Here is a 24525-nt window from a genome sequence, read left to right on the forward strand (position 1 = left end):
ACACGATTAATTAGGAGGAATATTTGGGCCCGGGTGCCCGTCATGGCCCATCGGTTTGGGTCGTGACACACTATCAATTAGGAGGAATATTGGGCAATTCGCAGGATTGCCCTTCATTTGGGATGGTCTTTAGTTTTTGGCCCTCAAAATGTTAGTCTTTAATTTTTGCCCTTCGCGTAGAAATCATGAGGTTCTGGGTTCGAACCCTCGCTCACGCATAAATTAAAAAAAAATCGCAAAGCAAGGCTTGGGTCGCCTGCCGGACCCGGCATACACTTCTTAATGAATAACTAAAGTTATGCCGGACCAGACATAACTATAAGTTCCGCCTTATGAGGCAAAGTTTATGCCTTAAGGAAAAGCTCCACCTTAGGGGCATACTTTTAGTTATGCCTTAACTAAAAGACATAACTAAAGTATGCCCCATAAATGAACTTTTCTTAATTCTCTTAAAAGACAAAGTCTTATGTCTTAAGGAAAAGTTATGTATACGGGGCATACTTTTAGTTATGTCTTAAGTAAAGTTAAGACATTAAATTAGGAAAAGTTTTGCCTATAAGGCATAAGCTTAATTAAAATTTTGCCTATAAGGCATAAGTATGCCGAGTCCGGCATACACGCGACCTAAGCCTTGCGTTGCGATATTTTTTTAATTTATACCTGAGCAGGGGTTCTAACCCAGAACCTCCTAAAGATAAGGCCATTTTTCTAGTGAAAGACAAAACTTAAAGACCACAAATATGAGGGCAATATTTAAAGAGCACCCCAAAAGAATGGCAATCTGCGCAATTTTTTTAGGAATATTTGACTAACTTTATCCTTATTTATATCTAAGTTATAATCTCTCTCCATTAAATGTAAACTCTATTTATGTGTCATCTCCATTAATGATAAAATTATACTAAAAATAAAATGAAAAAAAAAAAATTAATTACATCTTAAACTCCTAAAATGATAAATAATTTGATGCGTCTATTTTTAAGTGCAACAAATAATTTGAAATGGAGGGTGTATTTTATTTTTACTTTTTAGAATCACAGTTTCAGCTCGCCACTTCTCTATGGTCTATTCAGATATGCGGCGTATCTTTACCCTAGCTATAAATTCTGATAAAACAAATCCTCATTTGCTCTCTCTCTTTCCACACTCTCTAGCGGCAGCAATGGCGGCGACGGCAGGGGCGGCGATTACTGCTTTCTCCATTACCTCATCGAAATCCCTAAAATTACCTGCATTTTCGAGTAACTTAGGATTCCTTTCTTCTTCAGTTAAACCTCTCAGAGCTACTAAATCACTTTCATCTACTCGAAATGGAAATGGAGCACTTAATGCTCGTATGGTCGCTGCTCCTGCTACTATAAAAACACCGATTTCACTCGATTTTGAAACGTCTGTCTTCAATAAGGAGAAAGTTACCCTTTCTGGACACGATGAGGTCTGCTTGTCTTCCCTTCCCTTCTCGGGACTTCACTTTTACTTGTCTAGTTTGAACTTTGCACGTCCTTTAAAAAAATAATACTCCCTCCTTCACAATTTAAGTGTACTGGACGAAGTTTAATAATAGGGATAGTTTCAATAATATACAACTCAGCATAAAATATTACATCCACGTAGCCATATTTTTTATTTACATCCGCATAACCAACCTTTTTTTCAACAGTGTTTACACACACGATATACAACATTATAAAACATTATACACTTACGGTAGGTAATGTATAAACCTGTATAAAAGTATGGGCTATTTTGGGTAATATTAAAAATATGGGCCATTTTGGGTAAATAGTTTCTCCAAATAGACATAGAATGTTATTCTCCATCCTTCACAATTTAAGTGACTTAATTTGAATGGATAAGAAGTTAAACAAATATAGGGAGATTTTTCACTCTTGTGGTTCTAAATTAAAGATGTATGTAATGTACTAAATTTTTTTTTGAATTTTATGGTTTTAAACTTGTCTGACGTTTAATTTGTCAACTTACTAAATATAGAAAGAGACATTCTTTTTGGGATAGACCAAAAAAGAGAGCAACACACTTAAATTGACACTGAGGGAGTAATTGATACGGATATTTTACCGTAATATTCATATTAATTTATGTTTAGTCTTAGATCTTGGGAAATGATTTGAGGATATGCTAAAAGTGAGAAGTAAAAGTGAAAATGTTGATAAGTAAAAGTGAATGGAGTGAGAATTTTATTTTTAGTGATATACTCTCTTTTTCACATTTATATGGGACCCGTTCAGATTTCGAGATTCAAACTTTTAAATTTTGACAGTGAATTCGGCACAGATAGAAGCTTTATAGGTTTTGAAATAAATCACAATAATTAACAACTTAAAGTATTTAAAAGGCACATGAAAAACTCCCAGTCAAAGAAAAATTCTTTTGACTCTAGAATGCCACATAAATTGGGACGGAGGGAGTAATATTTAGATATTTGAAAACTATATTAAAGTACTAAATCACTCTATTTGTTTTTTGTATGAAGTATTTAACTTAAGCAAGAGCGAAAGTTTTTCTTTTACACTTAATTTCAAGTAGTCGGACATCTATTTCTGGATGTAAACCCATTCTTATTGTTTTGGGAAATAATAGGAAGATTTTTCTTAAAAAGCTTTCCAGAATAAGGGGTTTGTACAAAAATGAAATGTGTGTTCAGATAGTCAGAGTTCTTCTATAAAAAGATTCCTGAGCTTTTTAGTGTGAACTTCTTCAAAAAAAGTTTTTTTTTTTTTTTTTTAATCTCAAAAAAAGAATTTTGATAAACTTCTTTGGAAAAACTCAAACAAATACCATTAAGCACTAGATATTCGGAAACTTGGTAGAAGTACCGTAAAACACAATTTTCGGACGGAAAGGGCATTATCATTCTTCTTCAGTGTATCTATGTTGAATACGTTTATCTTTATATGTGAAAGTTCTTGGCTTTGATGTGTAATGTATATTGTTGGGATTGTGGTTTAGTACATTGTGAAAGGAGGGAGAGATTTGTTCAAGTTGTTGCCGGATGCATTCAAGGGAATCAAGCAGATTGGTGTCATTGGCTGGGGTTCTCAGGTGAAATTTCTGCTGTTTTAATTTTATTCAGTTGATTCAATAATGATATCTGTAGGATGTTTCATTCTGAGAGTTATTGGAATATGAATTTGATGAAGAGAAAGTTTGCAGTTTGAGCTCAATGAAATCTGAGGGAATAGTATTTCTGAGTGCCATCCGATACCAAGAGTTTAATTAACCAAAATTTGGAGAAGATCTTTCTTTCTAGATTCTATATTATAGAAGTCTTCTGATTTACTATTTTTGCTGTAAAGCTACAATCTTTCGGATGTACTTGATAAAAGCAGCGTCAAACTACTCATTTTGTTGATTTTTCTAAAATCATTTATGCTATCATCGAGTGTTTGCTCTTCGTACTCATTCTAGCATATTTGCTGATAAAGTTTCTCTATTGTAGTATTTCTCAAGATGATGCTTCTTTGTCCATTCAAAATTTTATGTATTCCATACTCTACTTCTGTAGATAATTGGTTATGCTGTTAATTTTTCATCATTAACACTGAAGGTTATATCAGAATATATCTGAATACTGTTTTGAAAGTGTAAATATATAGCATTGAATTATTTTGGTTAAAAATGCATTTTTTTTCTAGGTCAGGTTAATGTTTTTTTATCGCTCCAGTTGAAGTTTCATTCCTTCTTTCTTCCAAATTAAAGTAGCTTAGCAATACCCTTCTTTTTTGGCAGGGACCAGCTCAAGCCCAGAACTTGAGGGATTCTCTTGCAGAAGCAAAATCTGATATAGTTGTTAAGGTAATACTTCATTACTTCTGGTTTAGAAATTGAAGCTGGACCTTATCTGGTTTGCATACAGATTAAATTCTTGTAGTCTTGCAACTTATGAGGTATGAACGTTGGTCTTATGCAGATTGGTTTGAGAAAGGGTTCTCGCTCCTTTGCTGAGGCTCGTGCAGCTGGGTTTACCGAAGAAAATGGCACCTTAGGAGACATATATGAAACTATCTCTGGCAGTGATCTAGTGCTGCTTTTGATTTCTGATGCAGCTCAGGTTGGCACATTGTGTTAGCCTCGTGTTCTTTTCGTGACAACTTGGTAATACCATTTAGTGAAGGCTTCCTTCACCTGATAGTTCAATGTCACCTTTTGCAAACTGTTGAAATGAAAATGGTACAGGAATACATTTAGTGTGAACGAGAAAGATGACTATATAGGTATTGATAAAATAGAAGTGTCTTTGTGCAGCATATTTGAATTATACGTTCTTGTAACGTCCCAATTCTTGGCAGCTCACATTAGTTGTGTATCTGCTGTAAATATGGACGGAAAATCATTAGTAGGCTTTAAGTGGGCACTTCAGAATTATCAGGTCGCCCATAAAGAACCGTACTAACACTGGAATTCTTATTAGAATAGGCATGCAAAAGCTAGTCATGCTGTTCATAGGAGCTCCTTTCGCCATTGGGGTTCATCTCTTTATAGCATGCTTTTTGTTGGACTGTAAAATTCATATACTGGTAGATCTGGTGCTTGGTTTTTGCACCTGGGATGCTAGATATCTTGTTTCTTGCTTCTACTCTTCCAAAGCGCAACATACGTTTTGCTATGTCATAAGTTATACTTTTGTGCTTTCTGCTCCCGCTATTTGGTGATTAGATGTGATTGTGTTGATTTATTTGGGGTGGGGGAGGGCGGCGCTATGGTCAACGAACAGAGTAACTTTCACTAAGGGCTTCTCTGGTGAGACTTTGAACATTCTAAATAGAACTCATTCCAAAGTGCGACAAATGTTTTGCTATGTCATAACGAGTGCGACAAATGTTTTGCTATGTCATAACGAGTGCGACAAATGTTTTGCTATGTCATAAGTTATACCTTTGTGCTTTCTGCTCCCACCAATGGTGATTAGATGTGATTTTGTTGTTTTATTTGGGGTTTGGGTTGGTTTTGGGGCGTGGGGGGGGGGGTGGGGGGGGGGGGGGGTGGACTATGGTCAGCGAACTCAGTTACTTCCACTAAATTTAGTATTTCTCTGGTGAGATTTTGAAGAATCTAAATAGAACTCATTTTGGTTAGCGGAAACACAGATTATTATCAGAATCACTTGTTCCGCATTATTTTTCTCCAATTCATCAATTAATAGTCTCATGTACCTACTGTATTCTTGAACTTGCTGTTCAATGGAGTATTTAGCTTGGCAACATTATATGAGCTGAACCTTTAAAAAGAGAACTGAAGGATTGTAATATATGACCGAGCCACGCACTCTGAAAGGATAAACATAGCCCTGTATTTTCCCTGACACATTACACCTCAAGAAAATGGAAATTGATAGCTTATCAGATAGCGTGTTCCTTCACAGGATCACCACTCCTGTGGTCTGAAGTTCCTGATGTATGTGCAGGCAGACAACTATGAAGAAGTGTTTTCTCACATGAAGCCGAATAGCATACTAGGTCTTTCGCATGGATTCCTTCTCGGCCATTTGCAGTCAATGGGCCTTGACTTTCCCAAGAATATCAGTGTGATTGCTGTATGTCCCAAGGGAATGGGCCCATCTGTCAGGAGATTATATGTGCAAGGAAAAGAAATCAATGGTGCTGGAATCAATGCAAGTTTTGCTGTTCACCAGGTCTTGTGCAGCCTTTTATAATTCACCCTCCTCTACTTTCTCTCAAACTCTTGGCTTTCATGTTCTATGAGATGTAACGCCTTTCACTATATACAGGATATTGATGGAAGGGCCACAGATGTTGCTCTTGGGTGGTCAGTTGCCCTTGGTTCCCCCTTTACATTTGCTACTACCCTTGAACAGGAATACAAGAGCGATATATTTGGCGAGCGAGGTTAGCATGTTTCTAAAGTCTTTTTTCACTTACTAAACCAGTATTGCTGAGTTCCACTGGTCTTCTTTTTAGGCATATTACTTGGCGCTGTCCATGGCATTGTTGAGTCGTTGTTCAGAAGGTACACGGAAAATGGAATGAGTGAAGAGCTCGCATACAAGAATACTGTTGAGTGCATAACTGGAAACATTTCTAGGACCATATCAACCAAGGTCGGAATTAATTTCTCAATCTTCTGATTTGGTGTATTACTCCCTCCGGATCAAAAAGAGTGTCCACTTAGCCTTTTTTTCCTGGGTCAAAAAGAGTGTCCACTTATCAAATCAAGAAAGAATTAACCTTATTTTTTCAGATTTGCCCCTATTAAGTGTTATGTGATCAAATCCCAATACCTATTTAATTAGGGGCAGTTTAGTCAAATTACCTATTTTTGTCTAGGAGTTAGTATTTTCTTAAGGGGTTTGCAAATGGCTAAGTGGACATTCTTTTTGATCCAGAGGGAGTATTATGTTTAGCAACATACTTTTATGACTTCTCAAATTGTTCTGAAAGTATTCTACGTGTAATATATGTGTTTATTAGGGTATGTTAGCTCTATACAATTCATTAGATGCGGATGGCAAGGAGGAGTTCGCGACTGCATATACTGCTTCATATTACCCTTGCATGGAGATCTTGTATGAGTGCTATGAAGATGTTGCAACAGGTAGTGAGATCAGGAGTGTTGTCTTGGCAGGTCGCCGCTTTTCTGTAAGTTGATTCTTGATCATTAAGTTTCCTAACAATTTGTTTCTCTCTCTTTCTCTGTCACACCCCCTTCTACATAGGCACATTAATATTTAACCTCCTTGATGGAAACTTCTTAGCTTGTGGTGTGCTTTTCCCCTACATTTTCTTTTGATCACTTTAAGAAATTGGTTATCCTTGTTGTGAAACCTAATATTACAAGGGCTTCTGCGGCATTATGGAAAAGTGAAATACTGATTATCAAATGAAGATGTTAATATATGTTACCTTCTCAAAAAAAAAAAAAAAAATGTAGATGTTAACCTTTTTTTTTTTTTTTTTTTTGTTTCATACAGGAGAAAGAGGGGTTACCAGCTTTCCCAATGGGCAAAATAGACCAGACAAGGATGTGGAAAGTCGGTGAGCATGTCCGTGCAACACGCCCATCCGGTGATCTGGGTCCTCTGTATCCTTTCACAGCTGGTGTCTATGTCGCATTGATGATGGCCCAGGTCCGCTTTTTATTCAATCCATGTGGTTGATTTCATTTTTATGTTTTGAGTCGTAAAAGGAGGTCTGAGTGTGTGTATCTTGAGCTGCTGTCAACTTTGAATCTCTTCAGAACCTTCTCTTATATGCTCTCTTTTTAGCTACAAGCGCTTTTTACCTAGATCCTCGCTACTTGACAAGGTTTAGATCAACCTGATGAACAACCCCCTCCCAGATCTCTTTTGTTTATTTTCAGTTTTTGTTTTGTTAATTCTGATTTCTTCTTTGCTTCTATCTCCTGAATTTGATGGTACACGGTATTAGCTTAGAGTGAGAGCATCTAGGTCTTGTTTAATGAAATTCAGCTTTCTAGAAGCAAAATTAGGTTTTTGCAAAACTCAAAAAACAAATATTGCCTCTTGCAGAAAGCTGCCTAAAGTGGTAAAAATTGAAAACCAGGAAACACAGTGAAAAAAGACATGACAATTTACCTTAATGCCCAAAAAGAAAACAATAGCAAAGAGATGTGCCCTATTCTGTGACATCTTTATCATATAACGTTTTGTTGTTTGGCAAATATTAACAGATTGAGGTTCTGAGGAAGAAAGGCCACTCTTACTCAGAGATCATAAATGAAAGTGTCATTGAGTCTGTTGATTCCCTCAATCCTTTCATGCATGCACGTGGAGTGTCATTCATGGTTGACAATTGCTCTACAACAGCGCGTTTAGGATCCAGGAAGTGGGCCCCTCGATTTGATTACAACCTCACCCAGCAAGCTCTGGTGGCAGTCGACAATAACCTTCCTATCGATATTGATCTTATCACCAATTTCGTATGTGATCCTGTGCACGAAGCTATTGAAGTTTGTGCCCGATTGAGACCGACAGTCGACATTTCAGTTCCTCCAGATGCCGACTTTGTCCGTCCCGAGCTCAGACAAACTGGCAACTAAAGTTCTTTGTCGGTCACGTCTATTGTGATGGTGATGGTTTTATGGAATTGGAAGGAGTAAGGCATTAGGCAGGAGGTTATGTTTAGTCTGGTTGAGCAATTTTTAAAGGTAGATCATTTCTGTATGCTGTGATTTTTGGAGGGTAAGAAGATCTACTGAACATATTTCTGTTGGTAAATTATGAAAAATTTAACCTTTTTCTGTTAACTTAACTATGTCATCTCTGTACTTTTGATTGTTATGTATCTTTTGCAGATTGACGGAATAAAAACACAGATTGGAGTCTCTTTCTGTGTTGCTCGGACTCTTAAAAAATGTTGATACACCCGTGTCGGATCCTCGAAAATGCACTACTTTTGGAGTATCCAACACGAACCCCTCGACATTATTGAGGAGTCCGAGAAACATAGGTCTCTTTAGCCATACTAGTTAATGTTTCCCAATCAAAGGTTTAAACTAATTGTCTATATAGGGTTTGTCGGGACGAGGATTGAATTTGTTCTTGTTCTTTCTTCTTTCTTCTTTCTTGTAGCCTTTCTAGAATCTGGTTTGCCCTTTTTTTGTTAAGAGCTGATGATAATTATCACCATTTTATAGTAATGCTAGTCTTAGGGCTGGGCAGGCGACTTGCTGCAACTTTGTAAGGGATAAAGTTGCATGTATATTTAACTGATTCCTTATAAAAATCAAACAAAATTAACTTGTTTGGAATTGAGGCGCAGTAAATATACCTATGAAAGACTTGTCATAGTTTCACTAGAAAAGAAAAAATGATGCACACAATTGAGAGGGTAAAAGGATAACGCTCCATTTATTCCCTCAAAATAGGAAATCTACCACTGAGCTATTGTATTTGGACTCATCGTGGAATTAGCTCTTGAATGCAGAGAAATTTTTCCACAATAGACATACTTCTTACAAGTAGGGGGTTTAAGATCAAAGCTTCTTTTCCACACGTTGACCACTCAAGTAGGTTCGATCAAAAGGCTAGAGTACTATATATGAGCCAACAAAATAAGTTCAAATTCGGGATCAATGGATAGAAAATATATGATAATCTCAGATCGCAGATAAGAGAAGGAAAAGGAGGAGAAGAAGAAGCGGAAGAGGAGCAACTACTTGTCTGAAGTTTATTAATTCTGACCACAGATTAAATAATTCAAAAATAGTGGGTAGATGTGAAATGTCAATTTTTGGGGTTTTTTTTTTTTTTATGATTATTACTAGGGGGAATAAAATATTTACTTGTCTGTATCCTTTTGTACCCTTAATGATTACACGCAACAGTTCTATATATATGGTATTATTTCGCGGTATATAATTCATATTTGTTACTGTATATTAATGGTATACAACAATAAAATAGTTGAACCACGCTGGTATAAACATTAAGGGTGTGTTCAGTACTATGAAGGAAAATGTTTTTCGCAAAATAAGTAGTTTCTTACTTATATTATTGTGTTTGGTACATAAGTAAAAAATATTATTTTAAAAGCATTTGTATATAATCTAGAAGATTGTTTCCGATAGACCGAGGCTCAAGGGAAGCATATCAAAAACAAGTACTGAAAGTAAATAAAGCAATCCCTTTGTTTCAATTTATGTGAACTTATTTTCGTAAATGTCCCAAAATCGTTTCTCCCTCTCCCTCTCTCTTTTTCTACCTTAAAAAATCCTTTTCATGAATAAATCAAATTGTATTTTATTTTTTATTTTTTACTTTTTCTCCTTTTCTCTATTTTCCTTTTCTGTTTTAATTTTACCAGAATTGTTATTCCCTTTATTTTTCATAGCGAATTTTAATGGTAAATTAAACATAAATAAGTAGTTGAACTATGGGTGTGTTTGGTATGATGGAAAATGCTCTGATACCTAGATTTGTGGGGTTCCAGCCTTATACCCATGATTTAAGGAAACATGTTCCTTTCCTTTGACTAAGGTATGAAAGTGATCTACAACCATTTGTTTTGGCAAAAATCATCTTTGAAGAATTGGCACCGGCCAATCAATGCCAAGAAGAAAAATTGGCACTCTTCATCCCTATAAATATGGAGCCCTTGATCAATTTAAAGATACACCATTCTCAGAGAATTATATCTGAGTATAAAGAGCATAGTGAGGCATATCATAGAATGTGTAAGAAAATAGTCTATGAAGAAAAATAGAGTGTGAGCGATATTGTATGTTTTTTTAAAAATCAAAAGGGTTATTTCTTTCGAGCACAGAAGTGGTCTTGCATTATTTATACTCGTGATTACACAGTGTAAAATTCCTTGCTATAGTGATATCAGTTGCTGCTCTTAGCCCGAGATTTTTTTCCTTATTCAAAAGGGTTTTCACGTAAAATCTTGGTGCCATTATTTCTTCTTTTTATTCTTGCTAATTAACCATAACTTAGTGTTCTGCGTTTATCACTGATATTGTGAATATTATTTTTGCGGGTCTATTTTATTCTCAACAGGTATGACTGAAAATGTTTTCAGTAATAACCCCCCACGCCCCTGCCTACACCACCTCCCACTTCTTCCATCCCCACCACCATAAGTTGCATTTCGAACTTAACAACCTTAGAGTTTTCTTTGAATTTATGGAAATGCTTTTAGAATGACATTTTCCAACTTGCCTACCAAATATCAAAAAATAAGTAGAACAATCACGTACTCCCTCCGGATCAAAAAGAGTGTCCACTTAGTCATTTGTACACCCTTTAAGAAAATACTAACTCATAGACAAAAATATATAATTTGACTAAACTACCCCTGATTAAATAAGTTTTGTAATTTGCTCACTTAACACTTAATAAGGACAATTTTGAATGAATATGGTTAAATTATTTCTAATTTGATAAGTAGACACTATTTTTTAACCAAAAAAAAAGAAAAAGTTGACAATCTTTTTTACGCGGAAGGAGTATTTTTCAAGAAAACATTTTGTGTCATACAAAACTTAATTGCTTGCACTTCAGTGGCGGGAAAATGGATCGTAAAATGCTTGTAACGTGTTAACATTCCCAGTAGTCACTATAAATATCCCGGATGTGCTCAAAACTTATCAAAATTCACACAAAACAAACATACACGAGATCAGAATGGGGAAAAAATCGATAAGCTTAGAGAATTATCTCGATTTCATTGACAGCAACAAGAGACTCGATTTAACTGCCGGTAATCTCAATGAGGTATACACATTTTTCTACACTCTTTTTGTTTACTGTCAATTTAACTTGATTTTAACAAGCAGCTCGATTTTCTACATGTTTTGCTTACTGAATTGTACTGTGTGGTTTCGATTGATTGTCAGTATTACTTTGTCGTTCGGTAATCTTATATTGTTGATAATATCTGCTTGTTTTTACGTATTTCAATAATGCTTCAGTGTTTATACGTATTTCTACTGTGTTTTGTTTAATGAATTATATTGTGTAATGCTTATCAGTATTCATTTGCCGTTCGTTGATCTTAAATTGTTGAATTATATCTGCTTGTTTTACGTATTTCAATATCGTTTCGGTGTTTATTAGTTGTTTTTTCAGTATGAAATCGGAGATTCTTATTACTTATATTGATTTTGATGTTCGAATAGTCAATTTCGTGATGTGCGTTGCTCGATTTTACCAAAATCAAGTTGAATAGAGGACTTCAGAATAAAATTGGAACAAAATCTCTGTTTTATTTTTCCGTGAGTGTAATCCTTATATCATAATGTAAAAAGCAACTCGATTTTACTATCACTAATCTCAAAGAGGTATCTCTTCCTTTTCACTGAATGTGCAAACTGTGTATAATTTCTCTACAGTGTTTGTTTAGCCAAATATATGCAGAGATCTGCTTGTTTTGAGTTGTTTTTCAGTATGAAATCGGAGAATGATGATTTGACTGTGAATCATAAGATTATTATTATTTGTAGTCATTTTGATGTTCGAACGGTCAATTTCATGATGTGCGTTGCTCGATTTTTACCAAAATCAAGTTCAGGAGATGATTTCAGAAGAGAATTGGAATTCAATCTCTATTTTTAACTTCTCATGTGCCGTGAGAATAATCTGTGAATGTGTGAGATTTATCTACATTGTTTTGTTTAGTGAATTATACTGTGTGGTTTCGATTGCTTGACAGTATTCGTTTGTTATCCGATACTCTTAAATGGTTGATAATATCCACAAAGATCTGCTTCATTTTGACGTATTTCAGTACTGCTATTCTTACTCGGGGGTGTTTTTTCAGTATCAAGTCGGAGATTAATGATGTGACCGTGTGAAAATAGAGATTGTTATTAGTTGTATTCGTTCAATTTCATGATATGCATTACTTGATTTTTACCAAATCAAGTTGAAGAGATGAGTTCGTAACGGAATTGGAATTCAATCTCTATTTTAGAGTAGCTATATATGATCTGAAGATCTAACTTTAATCTAATCACCTTAGAAAATTACCTCGATTTCACTATTGCTAATCTCAATGTGTGGAGATTTCTCTACAGTGTTTTGTTTAGTGAATTATACTTTGTGGTTCCGATTGCTTGTCAGTTATTCAATACTGCTTCTGTGTTTGTTTATCTGTATTGCTTACTCGAGGACGTGTATCTCCTAGTTGTTTTTCCAGTATGAAATTGGAGATCAATGATTTGACAGTGTGAAAAATAGAGATTCCTACTATTATTTGTAGTCATTTTGATGTTTGGATGATCAATTTTGATGATTATACGTTGCTCGATTCTTTTATCAAATCAAGTTGAAGAGATGAGTTCGTAACAGAATTGGAACTCAATCTCTGTATTATAATGTAACAAGCAACTCGATTTCATTATCGCTAATCTCAGTGAGGTATCTCTCATGCTCTCTGAATATGCGAACTGCGTAGAGATTTTGTGGTTAATCGTTGATACGAGTAATATCTGCTATAGATCTGCGTGTTTTTTCGCATTTCAATACACTTCGGTGTTTCTCCTAGTCGTGTTTCCAGTATGAAATCGGAAATTCTTATTATTTGTATTTGATTTTGACGTTTGAATCGTCAATTTCATGATATGAGTTCGGAACAGAATTGGAATTCAATCTCCGTTTTTATGTGCCGTGAGAATAATATTTTCTTTATATGTCGATGATTTTTGCAGATCATCAGCATTCACGGATTCAAAAAACACAAGGGTCAAAAGGTCAAATTCACAGTTCGGAGTGTTCAAACGTCGATTTAACTGCTGCTTACCTTGTCAAATTCTGTAGTCACTGCTAATTCGAATCTTAATTCCGTGATGTGCTAACTTTACAGAACGTTCTGGTTGACACGGTGAGATCAATGGATTTAATGGACCTGCGACGCTCCACATTGCAAGAGGAGATATCATCAGAAGCGTTCGTTTCTCTCAATGAAGCAATCAAAGACCTCACTCATCTCAATTGGCAAGAATGCTGTGTCACTTCTCTGCAAACCATTTGTTTCTCTAACGGTGTCAAGGACTCAGTTCACCGCAAGGAGAAGACTAACGCTTCAGCTTCATCAGTGCTGAATATGCCGCCAATGAAGAAGCAAAAGGTGATCAGTACTGTCTTGTTTACTTGGAGTGAAAAAAAATAAATTAAGAAAAAGATTCTGTTTCTTCGTGGCATAGGATTACTAGTACTGAAATGTAATAAGTCCTAATAGAACAACATGTGTATAACTGATCTTGACTAGCTTGTGTTTGATTGATAATCATGGTTGGATCTTAGTGATGGCTAGGAAATGCAAATTTTGGTACAATCTATGTGCAAAAAAGATTGATCTCGGGCCTGAAATGAATCTTTCCCTGGATATACACAGTAATATTAGTATTGAGTCTATGATAACTCGATATACAATTATTCTCTGATTGAAAGTTAAGAATGCGACTGCAATCAGATCACATTTTAATTAGTGTGATTATAACTAATAGATTGAGAACGACGCATATGCATAAACATGACGTGCCAAAACTTTAGGCATGTGCCAGAGGAAGAGCCAGTATAAGCTAAGTTAGATTGGAAATCAAAGTTCAGAATAACTGGAAGTAAACTGCACAGCGACTTCTAGTAGAGTTCTGGCCAACAAAATATGACATGGCAGCTTCTTAATTTGTTATATCTTTAATTGTTTATCAGCTTCTTACTTTTGATTTTTTTTTTTTTTTTATTAGGCACCAAGCCAACAGTCAGCTGGTGTGACTAATGAACAAGTCGACGTTACAGAAGCGAGTGTAAATGACGAACAAGTTGCATTTTGTGGTGTTATGTGTGTGCAAAGTGCTATGGGTGTTTCGAAAAGAGTCATGGAGAAGGACTATGTTCAAGAAGTCACAAAGAAGCAGCACTATGAAAAGCTTAATTGGGGAACAAAATGGGTATAACTGATCTTGACTAGCTTTTGTTTGATTAATAATCATGGTTTGATCTTATTGATGACTAGAAAATGCAAAATATGGTACAATCTATGCGCAAATAAGATTGACTCTAACCTGAAGTGAATCTCTTCCTTGGAAACTCATAGTAGTATTGAGATGTTGAGTCTATGATAACGCGATATACATTATTTTCTCTTAATTTGATATAACTTTGTTTATCAGCTTCTTATTTTTGAATTTTTTCATTAGGTACCAAGCCAACAGTCAGCTGGTGTGACTAATGAACAAGTTGACGTTACAGAGGAGAGTGTAAATGATGAACAAGTTGCATTTTCTGGTGTTATGTGTGTGCAAAGTGCTGTTCAAGAAGTCACAAAGAAGCAGTACTATGAAGAACTTAATTGGAAAACAAAAGCGACAAGAACAGGAAGGGCAAGCCAAGTTGTAAAAGTGGAACGTTTTACTTAAAGATAGTTGGTTGAGATTAGCATTTCAAATAATTCTGTAACGTAAATAAGAGAAAGTAAGGACAGGTTGTAGTGGCATGAGAGATATCATTTTTATTTGTCAAGTAATGCCTTATTGATGACAATTAAAAAGTTTGTTGAATATCTCCTCGAGTTATTTCTCTTGCAATTTATGATGGGTCAAATGTGCATTTTGACATAATCTTTTTTGTAATCAATGGTAAAGTGTTGGCCACCGTAGTTTGTTTTGATGATGCAAGTATGATTAATATTACCTTATCTTGTAAAACAATGGAAGCCAACAAAGGAAATGCAACATGCCCGGCAAAATGATGGTTTCCATTTTTTGTTTTGTGCCAAGTGTTAATATAAGCATAAGCAATACTCCTTAATTTTGTTAAGTGGTGTTGCTTATTTAGCAGTATTTGACAGTTACTATGAAGAAAACAATTGCAAATGCCCGTTATCTTGTTAAGGAAGGTATACGAGAAAGCTTGTTTTATATCCTAGTATATATACTATACTTCCTAAATAACTGCAGTTCTGAAGCTCACATGGAAGCAGAAACATAATACAAGGGACTTAGTGAAGATTGAAAAAAATCTTACATAGTGAGGCTGTTTGGTTAGTCTTAGGCCCCATTTGTCCATAGACATCAAAAAAAATTCACTTTTTTTTTTGAAATTTTGGAGTTAGAGTTAAATTTGACCATAGTTTTTGAAATTATAATTTTTGTTGAAATGTAATTGTAAAAAAGTGTAATTTTTTTAAAAAACAAGTTTTTTGAATTTTTGATATTCCTGAATACAATTTGAAGTTGTATTCAAAATTTTCATGGCCAAACGCTGCTTCCGGAAAAAAGTGAAAAAAACTTCCGGAAAAAAAGTGAATAATTTTTAAACGGCACCTTAATGTAGCAAGTTTGTGGTAAAAATTCTTTTTTGATTAAGCTTACACAGGTTGTTTGGAATAGTTTAATTTATTCCTTTGTAAATTCTGCATTTTCTCATTTTGAAATGCAAATGTTATGTTTAAAACATTCCAAACGTTTGGGTTTATGAAAACACAGAAATTAGTGCAATTCTTGGTATTGAGAGCTAGATGCACACCTTTTCATTCCATATAACATCAACACAACAATGCTATAAAAGAAAGCTTGAAACTTTAAACTAAATGAAAGAGGCGCGAACTATACCAAAACTGAGGATGGATCATAAAGGTTTGAGAGACTAACAGCTGATATCCCATTTGGCTGAAAAACTAGCAATATGCAGAGGAAATGACGATGAAAATGCAAATCAAACGATATGCAAATGTCCAATTAATGTGAAAATAATCTCCAGCAAGGTACACCCAGTAAAAAAGTATCCATTTTCTTTTATTGGTGCCTTACAATTATCTATGAGTTACTTAACAAACAATCTGCGGGATGTTTCATCGTCCTCCCTCTACCAAACACACATGGTAGGTTCTCCTCGTAAGGCCCATCACTGCAAGAGCACACCAAAAAGATGTGGTTTAGAGTGAGTAACGGAACTTGATTATACCAAAACAAAGACAACGTATAAAGAACCCACCTCCGCATCCTCAATTCCACCTGTTTTGTTTGCAGCATCTCCCTTTTGGCCATCTTCTATACAGAAGGAAAAAGAGGGATTATGTAACTTCAGAAAGTTAAGTTTCCTCTTAATAGTAACATAGAACGATTTATATTCAATCTAGTTGCCTTTTTGTAGCGTCATTGAGGATCCCTTTGTTATAGCCTCGTCAACTCAAACTAGCTGTTGTGTTACGATCATAAACCTTTCTAAAGGAAACAATTCCTAACTGGAAATGAGCGTTCAATTTAAGTGCGTAACTAGAAATGTCAATTTTACAATCTCAAGGCCCCAAATACAAGTAGGAGCAGCCATCGGAATTATTCTGATTCCTAATGAATACAGCCATTTAATTCAAGAAGGTCATGCGCCTCTTTACCTACTAGCCGTGGCGAAGCCAGGATCTCCACTAAGGGGGTTCAAAATATGAAAAGGTAAACACACGAAGAAGCCAAAGGAGTCTCAACATCTACTATATATACATAAAAATAATTCTAACCATGTATAAACAGTGTAATTTTTCGCCGAAGGGGGTTCGAACCCCCTTCTTGGCTCCGCCCCTGCCTACTAGTGCAAGTAATCTCAACCTCACCCTAAATCAGGAAGTGGAAAAAAAAAAAGTAAAGCAGATTTGTCTAGATCCTTAGTAATCATCCAATGTCTAATAAAACACTGTATGAACAAGAAAAGAAATCCTCCAACTACTCATATCTCCTAGCCTGATTCATCCCTTCTCCCATCAAACAAGGAGGGATGTCTAAAACTTTTATTTTTGCTGCCTAGTGTTTTAATCCTGAAAATAATGTGCTAATAGTGCAGTGCATTCCTCACTAAATGCCATCTATAATGCTGCAGAAATGAATTAATTTTCTGAAGATATCTCTCATCTATAATAGCCTTGCAGGCAAATTTAGCACCCATGACCACTCAAGTTAACTTTAGCAACTTACGAGAAGAAAAGAGCAGGTAGAAAGTTAATGAACCAGCTACGAGGATCAAGCACCAAAGCAACCATGAGAACAAGACTAGTACATACCGGCATCCTCTGGAATGTCAGCAGTCCACAAAGTGAGGTTGTCCCTTAGAAGCTGCAAAATCAAGGTGCCATCTTTGTAGTTGTCCTCATTGAGGGAATCCAGCTCTGATATTGCTTCATCAAAAACCTGCTTAGCCAGTTGGCATGCCCTGAAGAAAACAGATTATAATCAACTGAGATGAAGAACATGTCATGGATAGACTTCAATAAACTCAAAACTACACAAACCTTTCAGGGGAGTTCATTATCTCATAGTAGAAAACAGAGAAATTTAAAGCCAAACCCAACCGAATGGGATGGGTAATTGGTAATTCAGCCTCGGCAGTAGTTGTAGCTTTCTGTACACAAGGTTTAGAATGACCAATAAGTGGAAGTAGATACATATAGATATGGATATGCATGTTAAGAAAACAAATACAAACACTATACTTAAAACATGAAGAGAGGGGTTCACAAAAAAAAGTAGAATAACTAACAAGAAAAATAAGAAATCTGCTGCACACTTACACATCACGTGTATGATGTGTATGCCATGTGTTAAATCATGAAGCTAAATTTAAAGGAGGCCCTAGCACAAGTGGCAATGCTGAGGCCCCATACGATATAACCAATAGATCATCGGTATACCAATGGTGCAGTCTGTCTATATGTTAGTTACATAGTTGTCAACTAGCATGTAGGTTTTTAACTTTTTAGTTCACTGCCATGCATCCTTAAAATAAAAGGAACAGTTGCAGAGAAACGAACAATAACTGCAGACTTATCCAGCAGAATTGCTCAACAGGATCACCATGGCCAAAACTCGATAAGAGTCTATCTAAAAAAGGTTATCCACTGTAACAAATTCTTATTTAGCAAATCATGATGTTATACATCAACCCACTAAATAAAAACCAAATCCCACTCCTGAATGTTTTTCATAGTTGTCAGCTTCAGGATTATGGTGAAGTGTCCGAAAATCTGAAGACAGCACTCACATCAAGCATGCCAGGCATTGCTTATCTTTCATACACGGGATTAGAGGTAAAAGGTTGGATTGAATAATAGTCAGGGTTTTAATAAGACATGCCAAAGGTAATTGACCAACATAAGCGGAATTCTCTCTTAACTCCTCACATGGAAGAGTAACAAGATAGGATATTTCTCATGTGTCCTACAGTTCAACATAAGTAGTACCATTTGAAATCTCTGACATATTACAGACTAGAAAATCAAGAGGCAGTTTAGAAAATAATAACAAAATGTAGGAACTGAATAGCCTCAATTTAAGTAATTAGACATGGAGCAATCAAGCAGAACATATGCTAGCATTCCTTAGGAAGCAATCCACCAAGAACAAAAGAGGAAGATCACAGACGACAAACAATATGTATCAGTGCCTTCTTCTTTATCATCAAAAAAGATGATCATTTTCATCTACACGTTTAGTAACTGCATACCTGATATGCCTTTAAAGACAGATCAGAAACCTCTTTCTTGTCATCACCCGTTTTGAACTCTGCAAGGTATCGATAATAATCCCCTTTCCTGAACCCAAAGATATAGCAAACTGACCAAAATGAACAACCTATGAAGTTCTTAACACTTGAAAAACCAAACTCAATGTTTGAAACCAAACTCAATGTTTTCGACTCAAAGTAAACAATATAGGGATAATACCTTTTTGGACCGCCCAAAAAAATAATTGCCAACAAATATATAGTTTTGTATATTAAGTAATATAAATATACATATTTTTTTACATATATATACATAATCAATATATACTTTTGTATATTAGCGCCCATAATTAATTTCAGCTGACAAGTCAAAAATGAAAAAATCCCAATAATATACCAAGCCTCACATTTTGTAGTAAAACACAGTTGATTCGCCTGCAGTACATGATGGAATCAGATGCTCATCAATCACAGTCATGATATTATTGCAAATGTCGGTGAGCTCTGACTCAACTTTTTTCCGGTACTCTTGGATCCGCTTCACATTCTGTTCATTTCCTCTAGACTCTTCCTTCTGCTCGATGGAAGATAAGATCCTCCAAGATGCTCTCCTAGATCCTACCACATTCTTATAACCAACAGAAAACAAATTCCTCTCCTCCACAGTCAATTCAACATCCATATTTGCAACATTCTTCATCGCATCGACCATCTCTGCAACATATTCTCTAAACATTACATATCACAACGAACAGAGTAGTGGAAAAAAAAAAAAAGCAAAGTCAACCAAGATGGAATACATTTAGTACTCAAAGTTCATGACAAAATGGAAAAAAAAGTTTTGGAATTTGGTAAAGGTTTCCAAACAGAAGAAAAAAAATTCAAAAACCTTTTTGGGTGAAGAAGTGTGTGATTATTGAAGCACTTTTGAAAAAAAATTATCTTCCCCCACTCACAAAACACTCACAGAACTTCTCAAAAACTCAAGCATCCAAACAACTTTTTCCTGATGCAAAAACTTTCTTCTCCAAAAAAAAAAAAAAAAAAAAAAAAAAAAAAACTATTGTTCTAACTAAAAATTGTCCAGACTGCAAATTCTTCCTATACTAATACTCCAACAGTAGCAGCTAACTGAAACTTGAAATTTTGGTGATCTGATTATTAAACTTTTTCTTTTAAGAAAGAGAATGAAAATCACTCTACTTAAGCAGGTAAATTTAAAGAACATAAAATTTAACTAAGATCTATTCATATAGAGATAACAACTACAACTTTTTCCTAAAAATCTTTTTTTTAAAATTGTCCATACTGCAAGTTCTTCCTATACTCCAATAGTAGCAGCTTACTAAAACTTGAAATTTCAAAGCACTAAATTTTTATAATCTATTGCTCCCTCTGTCCCAATTTTAAGTGTCTTAGTTTGACTGAGCACAAAGTTTAAGGAATAAAAAGAGACATATGAATCTTGTGGTCCTAAATTAAAAATGTGTGTAGTGTACTAAAATCTCCTTTGAATCTTGTGGTTTTTAAGTTTTGAAAATCCGCAACCGCTACTCTTTGGGTGCGCACTGGGTAACCTGCTCACTGTGCAAGCTTGCAAACCACACCGGAGATGTAAACCGCACTAGGAAGCCCGGTGCGACGAGCTCTGACTGGGAAGGTTGTTGGTGAGTGGACCAGGTCTCCCGTGTGGGAAACCACTCACCCAACCCTTGCGGGTCTGTGATTTTAAAGTTGTCATGTAATATGTTTGAATTGTCAACTTACTAAATATAGAAAGAGACACTCTTTTTGGGATACAAAAAAGAAAGTAAGATAATTAAATTGGAATAGTGGGAGCATGAAGCTTTTTCTTTTGAAGAAAGAGAATTCACCCTCCATCCCAATTTAACCGTCTTTACTTTCCTTTTTTGTATGTCCTAAATAGAGTATCTCTTTCTATATTTAGTAAGTTTTCCAATTTTAACATTCTACCTGACAAGTTTACGACCACAAGATTTAAAGGTCTACAAATACTTTTAATTTAAGACCACAAGATTCAAAAGGGAGTAACAATTACTCCACTTAGAGCATATTTGGATGGACTTATGACTTTCGACTTATAACCCAAAAGCCATAGCTTATGGCTTTTGACTTACTTTTACTATTTTAACTTAAAAACAAACGCTTAAGAGCCCGTTTGGATTGGCTTATAAGTTGGTCAAACCAGCTTATAAGTCATTTTTAACTTATTTGGGTGTTTGGTAAAATAGAAAACAACTTAAATTAAGTTAAAAAGTGCTTAAAATAAGCCAAAACCAAGAAGTTGCTCAACCCCAACTTATTTTTTTTAACTTAAAAGCCATTTTAGTATGATCAATAACTTTACCCTTTTATCCCTTATATTTTCTATTAATTCCAATACTACCCTTACTTCTAAAAACCCTTTAAGCACTTTTATCCAAACACGTAATTACTTATTTATAAAATAACTTTCAGCACTTTAAGCACTTATACTTAAAAGTCACTTTCCAAACGGGCTCTACAAGTCATTTTGGCTTAAAAACAGCTAAAATAAGCGAATCCAAACAGGCAATTAAGCAGGTAAACTAAAAGAACATATACACATTAACTGAGATCTATTCATATAAAGATGCAAAAAAGAAGTTAAAACCCTAACCATCATAGCGTTCAGCTTGTTCAGCAAGCTTAGCCATATATACAAAGTTCTCACGAGAAGCCATTTTTTCCGATCTATCTCTTCTCTTTCTTTCTTCTCTCTGTTGAAAAAAAAACAAGAGAGATTCTTTTCTATCTCTTCTTTTTTCTCTTCTTTTTGTAGTGCTAGCACCTACTAATGTTCTTACTTGACAGCGACTTTTCAGTAGGGCTTCTATAGAGAGAGTAAAATGTACTTTTCCTACCTCAACTTTTTCTTTCTTTAATTTAACCCCAATAATTTATTTTTCTTATTTCTCGCTCGGTTTCCGACACCTGTATTAGAGGCTCCAACTAATTTGAATTTGTGTAATTTGTGCCATTTAATGGGAGGTAAGGTATTTTCTATCAAAACTTTTTTCTAAATTTGGCTCGAGTTTGAGACTTCTAGTTAAAGGTGAAGGGATACTATTCGTCACACTGCAATCGTTGATGATTCACAAAATTATTCAATTCGACATGAGTAGTTAGGATGAAGGTTAGCGTATTGTCATCGTAATTTATTTTGGACATCAAATACCTTGAATAATTTATGTCAATGTCAGAAAAAACAATTAGAAGATTTTAATCGTTGAAAAAATTTAACAAAAAGAAGTGTATGAATATATTCGTAGAACTTCCACGCCTTTTAATTTTTGCACCAGACGTACATACTTAAAAATACTACTCCGTCCGTCTCAATTTAAATGTCTTTGTATAAATTAAGACGTGCAATTATAAATTGCATACACAATTAAAATGGATAAAAGAATTATAAATGCATATGAGGATATTAAAGTATGAATATGCATTTCTCTTTCTCATGTTAAACTAACATACGCATTGTCGACCAACAAATAATAAAAATAATACTAAAATCACAACCCGGCTAAATTTATAGTACTACCACAAATAACCAAGACACTGATATCCCATGCTTCTCGGCTCCATTTGTGAAACTATCTTTGGGTATGTTATTATTAGTGATATCTCTCTTGCTCAAGGGATTAGTCGATAAGTCAATAACTAATACTCCCTCCGTTTCAATTTATGTGAACCCATTTGACTGGGCACGACAGTTAAGAAAAAGTGAAGACTTTTGAAACTTGTGGTTCAAACTAAGTCTTGAATAAAGTAAATCATTAAATAAAGTCAATTTGTTTCCAAATTAGGAAATAGGTGATTCATTTTGTTAAAAAGAAAATAGGTTCACATAAATTGAAACAAAGGGAGTATGTTGTTAGAAGCTTAGTACATCGCTTTTGTTAAGGAGCTCTTACCTTCAATATGATATTTTTAGCCGAGTATTTTAATTTAATTGAAACTTAATGCAGGAACAAAACACCTAGTGAGAAACTAAAATAAAAAAGCATAATATATAAGATATAAATTTAATATTTCAAAATTTTGAGAATTCTTGTTCACTACTTCCTCTGGATCAACAAGATTATCCACTTAGCCATTTCCACACCCTTAAGAACATACTAACTTCTAGACAAAAATAGGTAATTTGACTAAACTGCCCTTAATTAAATAGATATTGGGATTTGGTCATATAACACTTAATGAGAGCAAATTTGAAAATAATAAAGTTAATTCTTTTAATTTGATAAGTGAACACTCTTTTTTACTCAATAAAAAAAGGAGTTAAGTAGACACTCTTTTTTATCCGAAAAAAGTATTTACTTAGAAGGCAAATCTCTTTTCTTTTATTCCCTCTTCCAGTCCAATAAACTAAAGGAGTAATTTAATAAAAATATCCTGATTTGTTCTTTAATATCAATTAATATTATAATACTATTCTCTTTTCACCACATTAATTTCTCTGCACATTTATTGCGTTAAAGGTAGATACTAATAATTAATTATATCTTGATTTTCTAAAATTACAATTAATTTGGACCATCTATTTTTAGTAAGGATGACAAGAAAAATGGATTGGATGAAGTATTGAGCAACTCTTTCCAACCTTAATACTCAAATTGCCAATTCACAATAACTTTCTTAAGTGTTACCTTAACCACGGAAAAAGATAAAATTTTGGACATAAAAATTGTGATATTTAAAAAAGATTAAAATTAAATTGCACAAAAGTTTTTTGCAAATTAAACTTGTATTTGAACATGTATTTAACTTGATTTTTTAAAAACTTTTGGTGAAAAAAAGATTAACCATAACTGGTTTTGAAAATTCATCTTTTAAAATTCTTTCAAAAAATCAATTCAGTATATAACCAAATACTATTTTGATTTTTTTATTTCTCTGAAAAAGAAATAAATTCCTATGGTATTTTTTCTTAATGATACAGTTCTTTTTTCATTTAATCATGATACGCATTGTTATTTCGTTTATGTCTCTTATTTATAAAATAGTTTAATTTGTGATTCAAATTCCACTAGTGCGCATTGCTGTTCCTAAAGGGGCCATGTAAGCAGATTTTCCCTGCCACTTATTTTTTTCCCAACCAAAAAGCCACAATAACCACCAGTGATCATTTTCCCCACTGTGATCATTTCACACTCTTTTTTCCATCCCCAAAAAACACCAAAGAAAAACAGAAAGAGAGAGCAAAACAAAATGGCAGTTGTAAATTGCTACTACCTCTCAGAGACCTCAACAGCAACACCAAAATCTCAAGAATCACTAACTAATTCATCCCAAACACAACCCTCACTACCAACCAAAATAATTCTTCCAAATAAAGAAGCCTATGAAATGGTCCACTGCAATGGTACCAGGTAAATAATTAATTAACTAATTCCTACATAAAAAGTACTATAAGTCTGCATAATTAATAGTTCATAATATATGAAAAGAGTTGGAGAAAATTATAGTCAAAGAAAGAGGGTTGATTCGCCAAATAGGTCAGCCCTCATATAAATTGGGACAGAGGGAGTAGCATATAATTCTGCCCTTAA

At 34.6% G+C, this 24525-nt stretch overlaps 3 protein-coding genes and 1 non-coding gene across 5 annotated transcripts; 3 read left to right on the forward strand and 1 right to left on the reverse strand.

Moving 5' to 3' along the window:
- Window positions 1-1063: 1063 nt before the first annotated feature.
- Window positions 1064-8322, forward strand: LOC132031172 (ketol-acid reductoisomerase, chloroplastic-like). The gene is made up of 10 exons (XM_059421044.1): window positions 1064-1435; window positions 2971-3063; window positions 3751-3816; window positions 3932-4072; window positions 5426-5653; window positions 5750-5867; window positions 5940-6079; window positions 6450-6617; window positions 6950-7105; window positions 7669-8322. The coding sequence occupies exons 1-10, from the start codon at window positions 1076-1078 to the stop codon at window positions 8035-8037; spliced, it is 1839 nt and encodes a 612-aa protein (XP_059277027.1). The 5' UTR covers window positions 1064-1075; the 3' UTR covers window positions 8038-8322.
- On the forward strand, window positions 4314-4419 carry LOC132032271 (small nucleolar RNA snoR103). Its single transcript, XR_009408411.1, has one exon. It is a non-coding gene; the product is annotated as a small nucleolar RNA snoR103 (small nucleolar RNA).
- A 2468-nt stretch (window positions 8323-10790) lies between the features above and the next one.
- LOC132031173 (uncharacterized) lies at window positions 10791-15155 on the forward strand. The gene is made up of 5 exons (XM_059421045.1): window positions 10791-11215; window positions 13150-13191; window positions 13305-13568; window positions 14188-14391; window positions 14641-15155. The coding sequence occupies exons 1-5, from the start codon at window positions 11126-11128 to the stop codon at window positions 14857-14859; spliced, it is 819 nt and encodes a 272-aa protein (XP_059277028.1). The 5' UTR covers window positions 10791-11125; the 3' UTR covers window positions 14860-15155.
- A 983-nt stretch (window positions 15156-16138) lies between these two features.
- Window positions 16139-21783, reverse strand: LOC132031174 (14-3-3 protein 8). 2 transcript variants are annotated; one of them, XM_059421047.1, is made up of 7 exons: window positions 21591-21783; window positions 19339-19645; window positions 18932-19019; window positions 17721-17830; window positions 17493-17641; window positions 16436-16488; window positions 16139-16348 (listed from the first exon to the last, which is right to left on the reverse strand). In XM_059421047.1, exons 1-7 carry the CDS (start codon window positions 21652-21654, stop codon window positions 16346-16348), a joined length of 774 nt encoding a protein of 257 aa, XP_059277030.1. In that variant the 5' UTR covers window positions 21655-21783; the 3' UTR covers window positions 16139-16345. The 2 variants fall into 2 exon arrangements, with proteins under 2 accessions (XP_059277030.1, XP_059277029.1); XM_059421046.1 differs by having other exon boundaries at window positions 16436-16491; window positions 21591-21779.
- Window positions 21784-24525: the final 2742 nt, after the last annotated feature.

The sequence above is a fragment of the Lycium ferocissimum genome, chromosome 9 (genome assembly GCF_029784015.1).
Source record: "Lycium ferocissimum isolate CSIRO_LF1 chromosome 9, AGI_CSIRO_Lferr_CH_V1, whole genome shotgun sequence".
NCBI classification, from domain to species: Eukaryota; Viridiplantae; Streptophyta; class Magnoliopsida; order Solanales; family Solanaceae; genus Lycium; species Lycium ferocissimum.

Bases quoted from the DNA above. Each gene is read 5' to 3' on its own strand.
- LOC132031172 (XM_059421044.1), top strand. From the start codon at position 1,076: ATGCGGCGTATCTTTACCCTAGCTATAAATTCTGATAAAACAAATCCT. The intron at 3,817-3,931 runs GTAATACTTCAT...GGTCTTATGCAG, and splicing joins AATCTGATATAGTTGTTAAG to ATTGGTTTGAGAAAGGGTTC. The intron at 6,618-6,949 runs GTAAGTTGATTC...TGTTTCATACAG, and splicing joins TGGCAGGTCGCCGCTTTTCT to GAGAAAGAGGGGTTACCAGC.
- LOC132031174 (XM_059421046.1), bottom strand. From the start codon at position 21,654: ATGGCTTCTCGTGAGAACTTTGTATATATGGCTAAGCTTGCTGAACAA. The intron at 19,646-21,590 runs GTTAGGGTTTTA...AATATGTTGCAG, and splicing joins ACAAGCTGAACGCTATGATG to AGATGGTCGATGCGATGAAG. The intron at 17,831-18,931 runs GTATGCAGTTAC...CCTTGTGTACAG, and splicing joins TGTCTTTAAAGGCATATCAG to AAAGCTACAACTACTGCCGA.
- LOC132031173 (XM_059421045.1), top strand. From the start codon at position 11,126: ATGGGGAAAAAATCGATAAGCTTAGAGAATTATCTCGATTTCATTGAC. The intron at 13,192-13,304 runs GTCAAATTCACA...CTAACTTTACAG, and splicing joins AAAAACACAAGGGTCAAAAG to AACGTTCTGGTTGACACGGT. The intron at 13,569-14,187 runs GTGATCAGTACT...TTTTTTTATTAG, and splicing joins CGCCAATGAAGAAGCAAAAG to GCACCAAGCCAACAGTCAGC.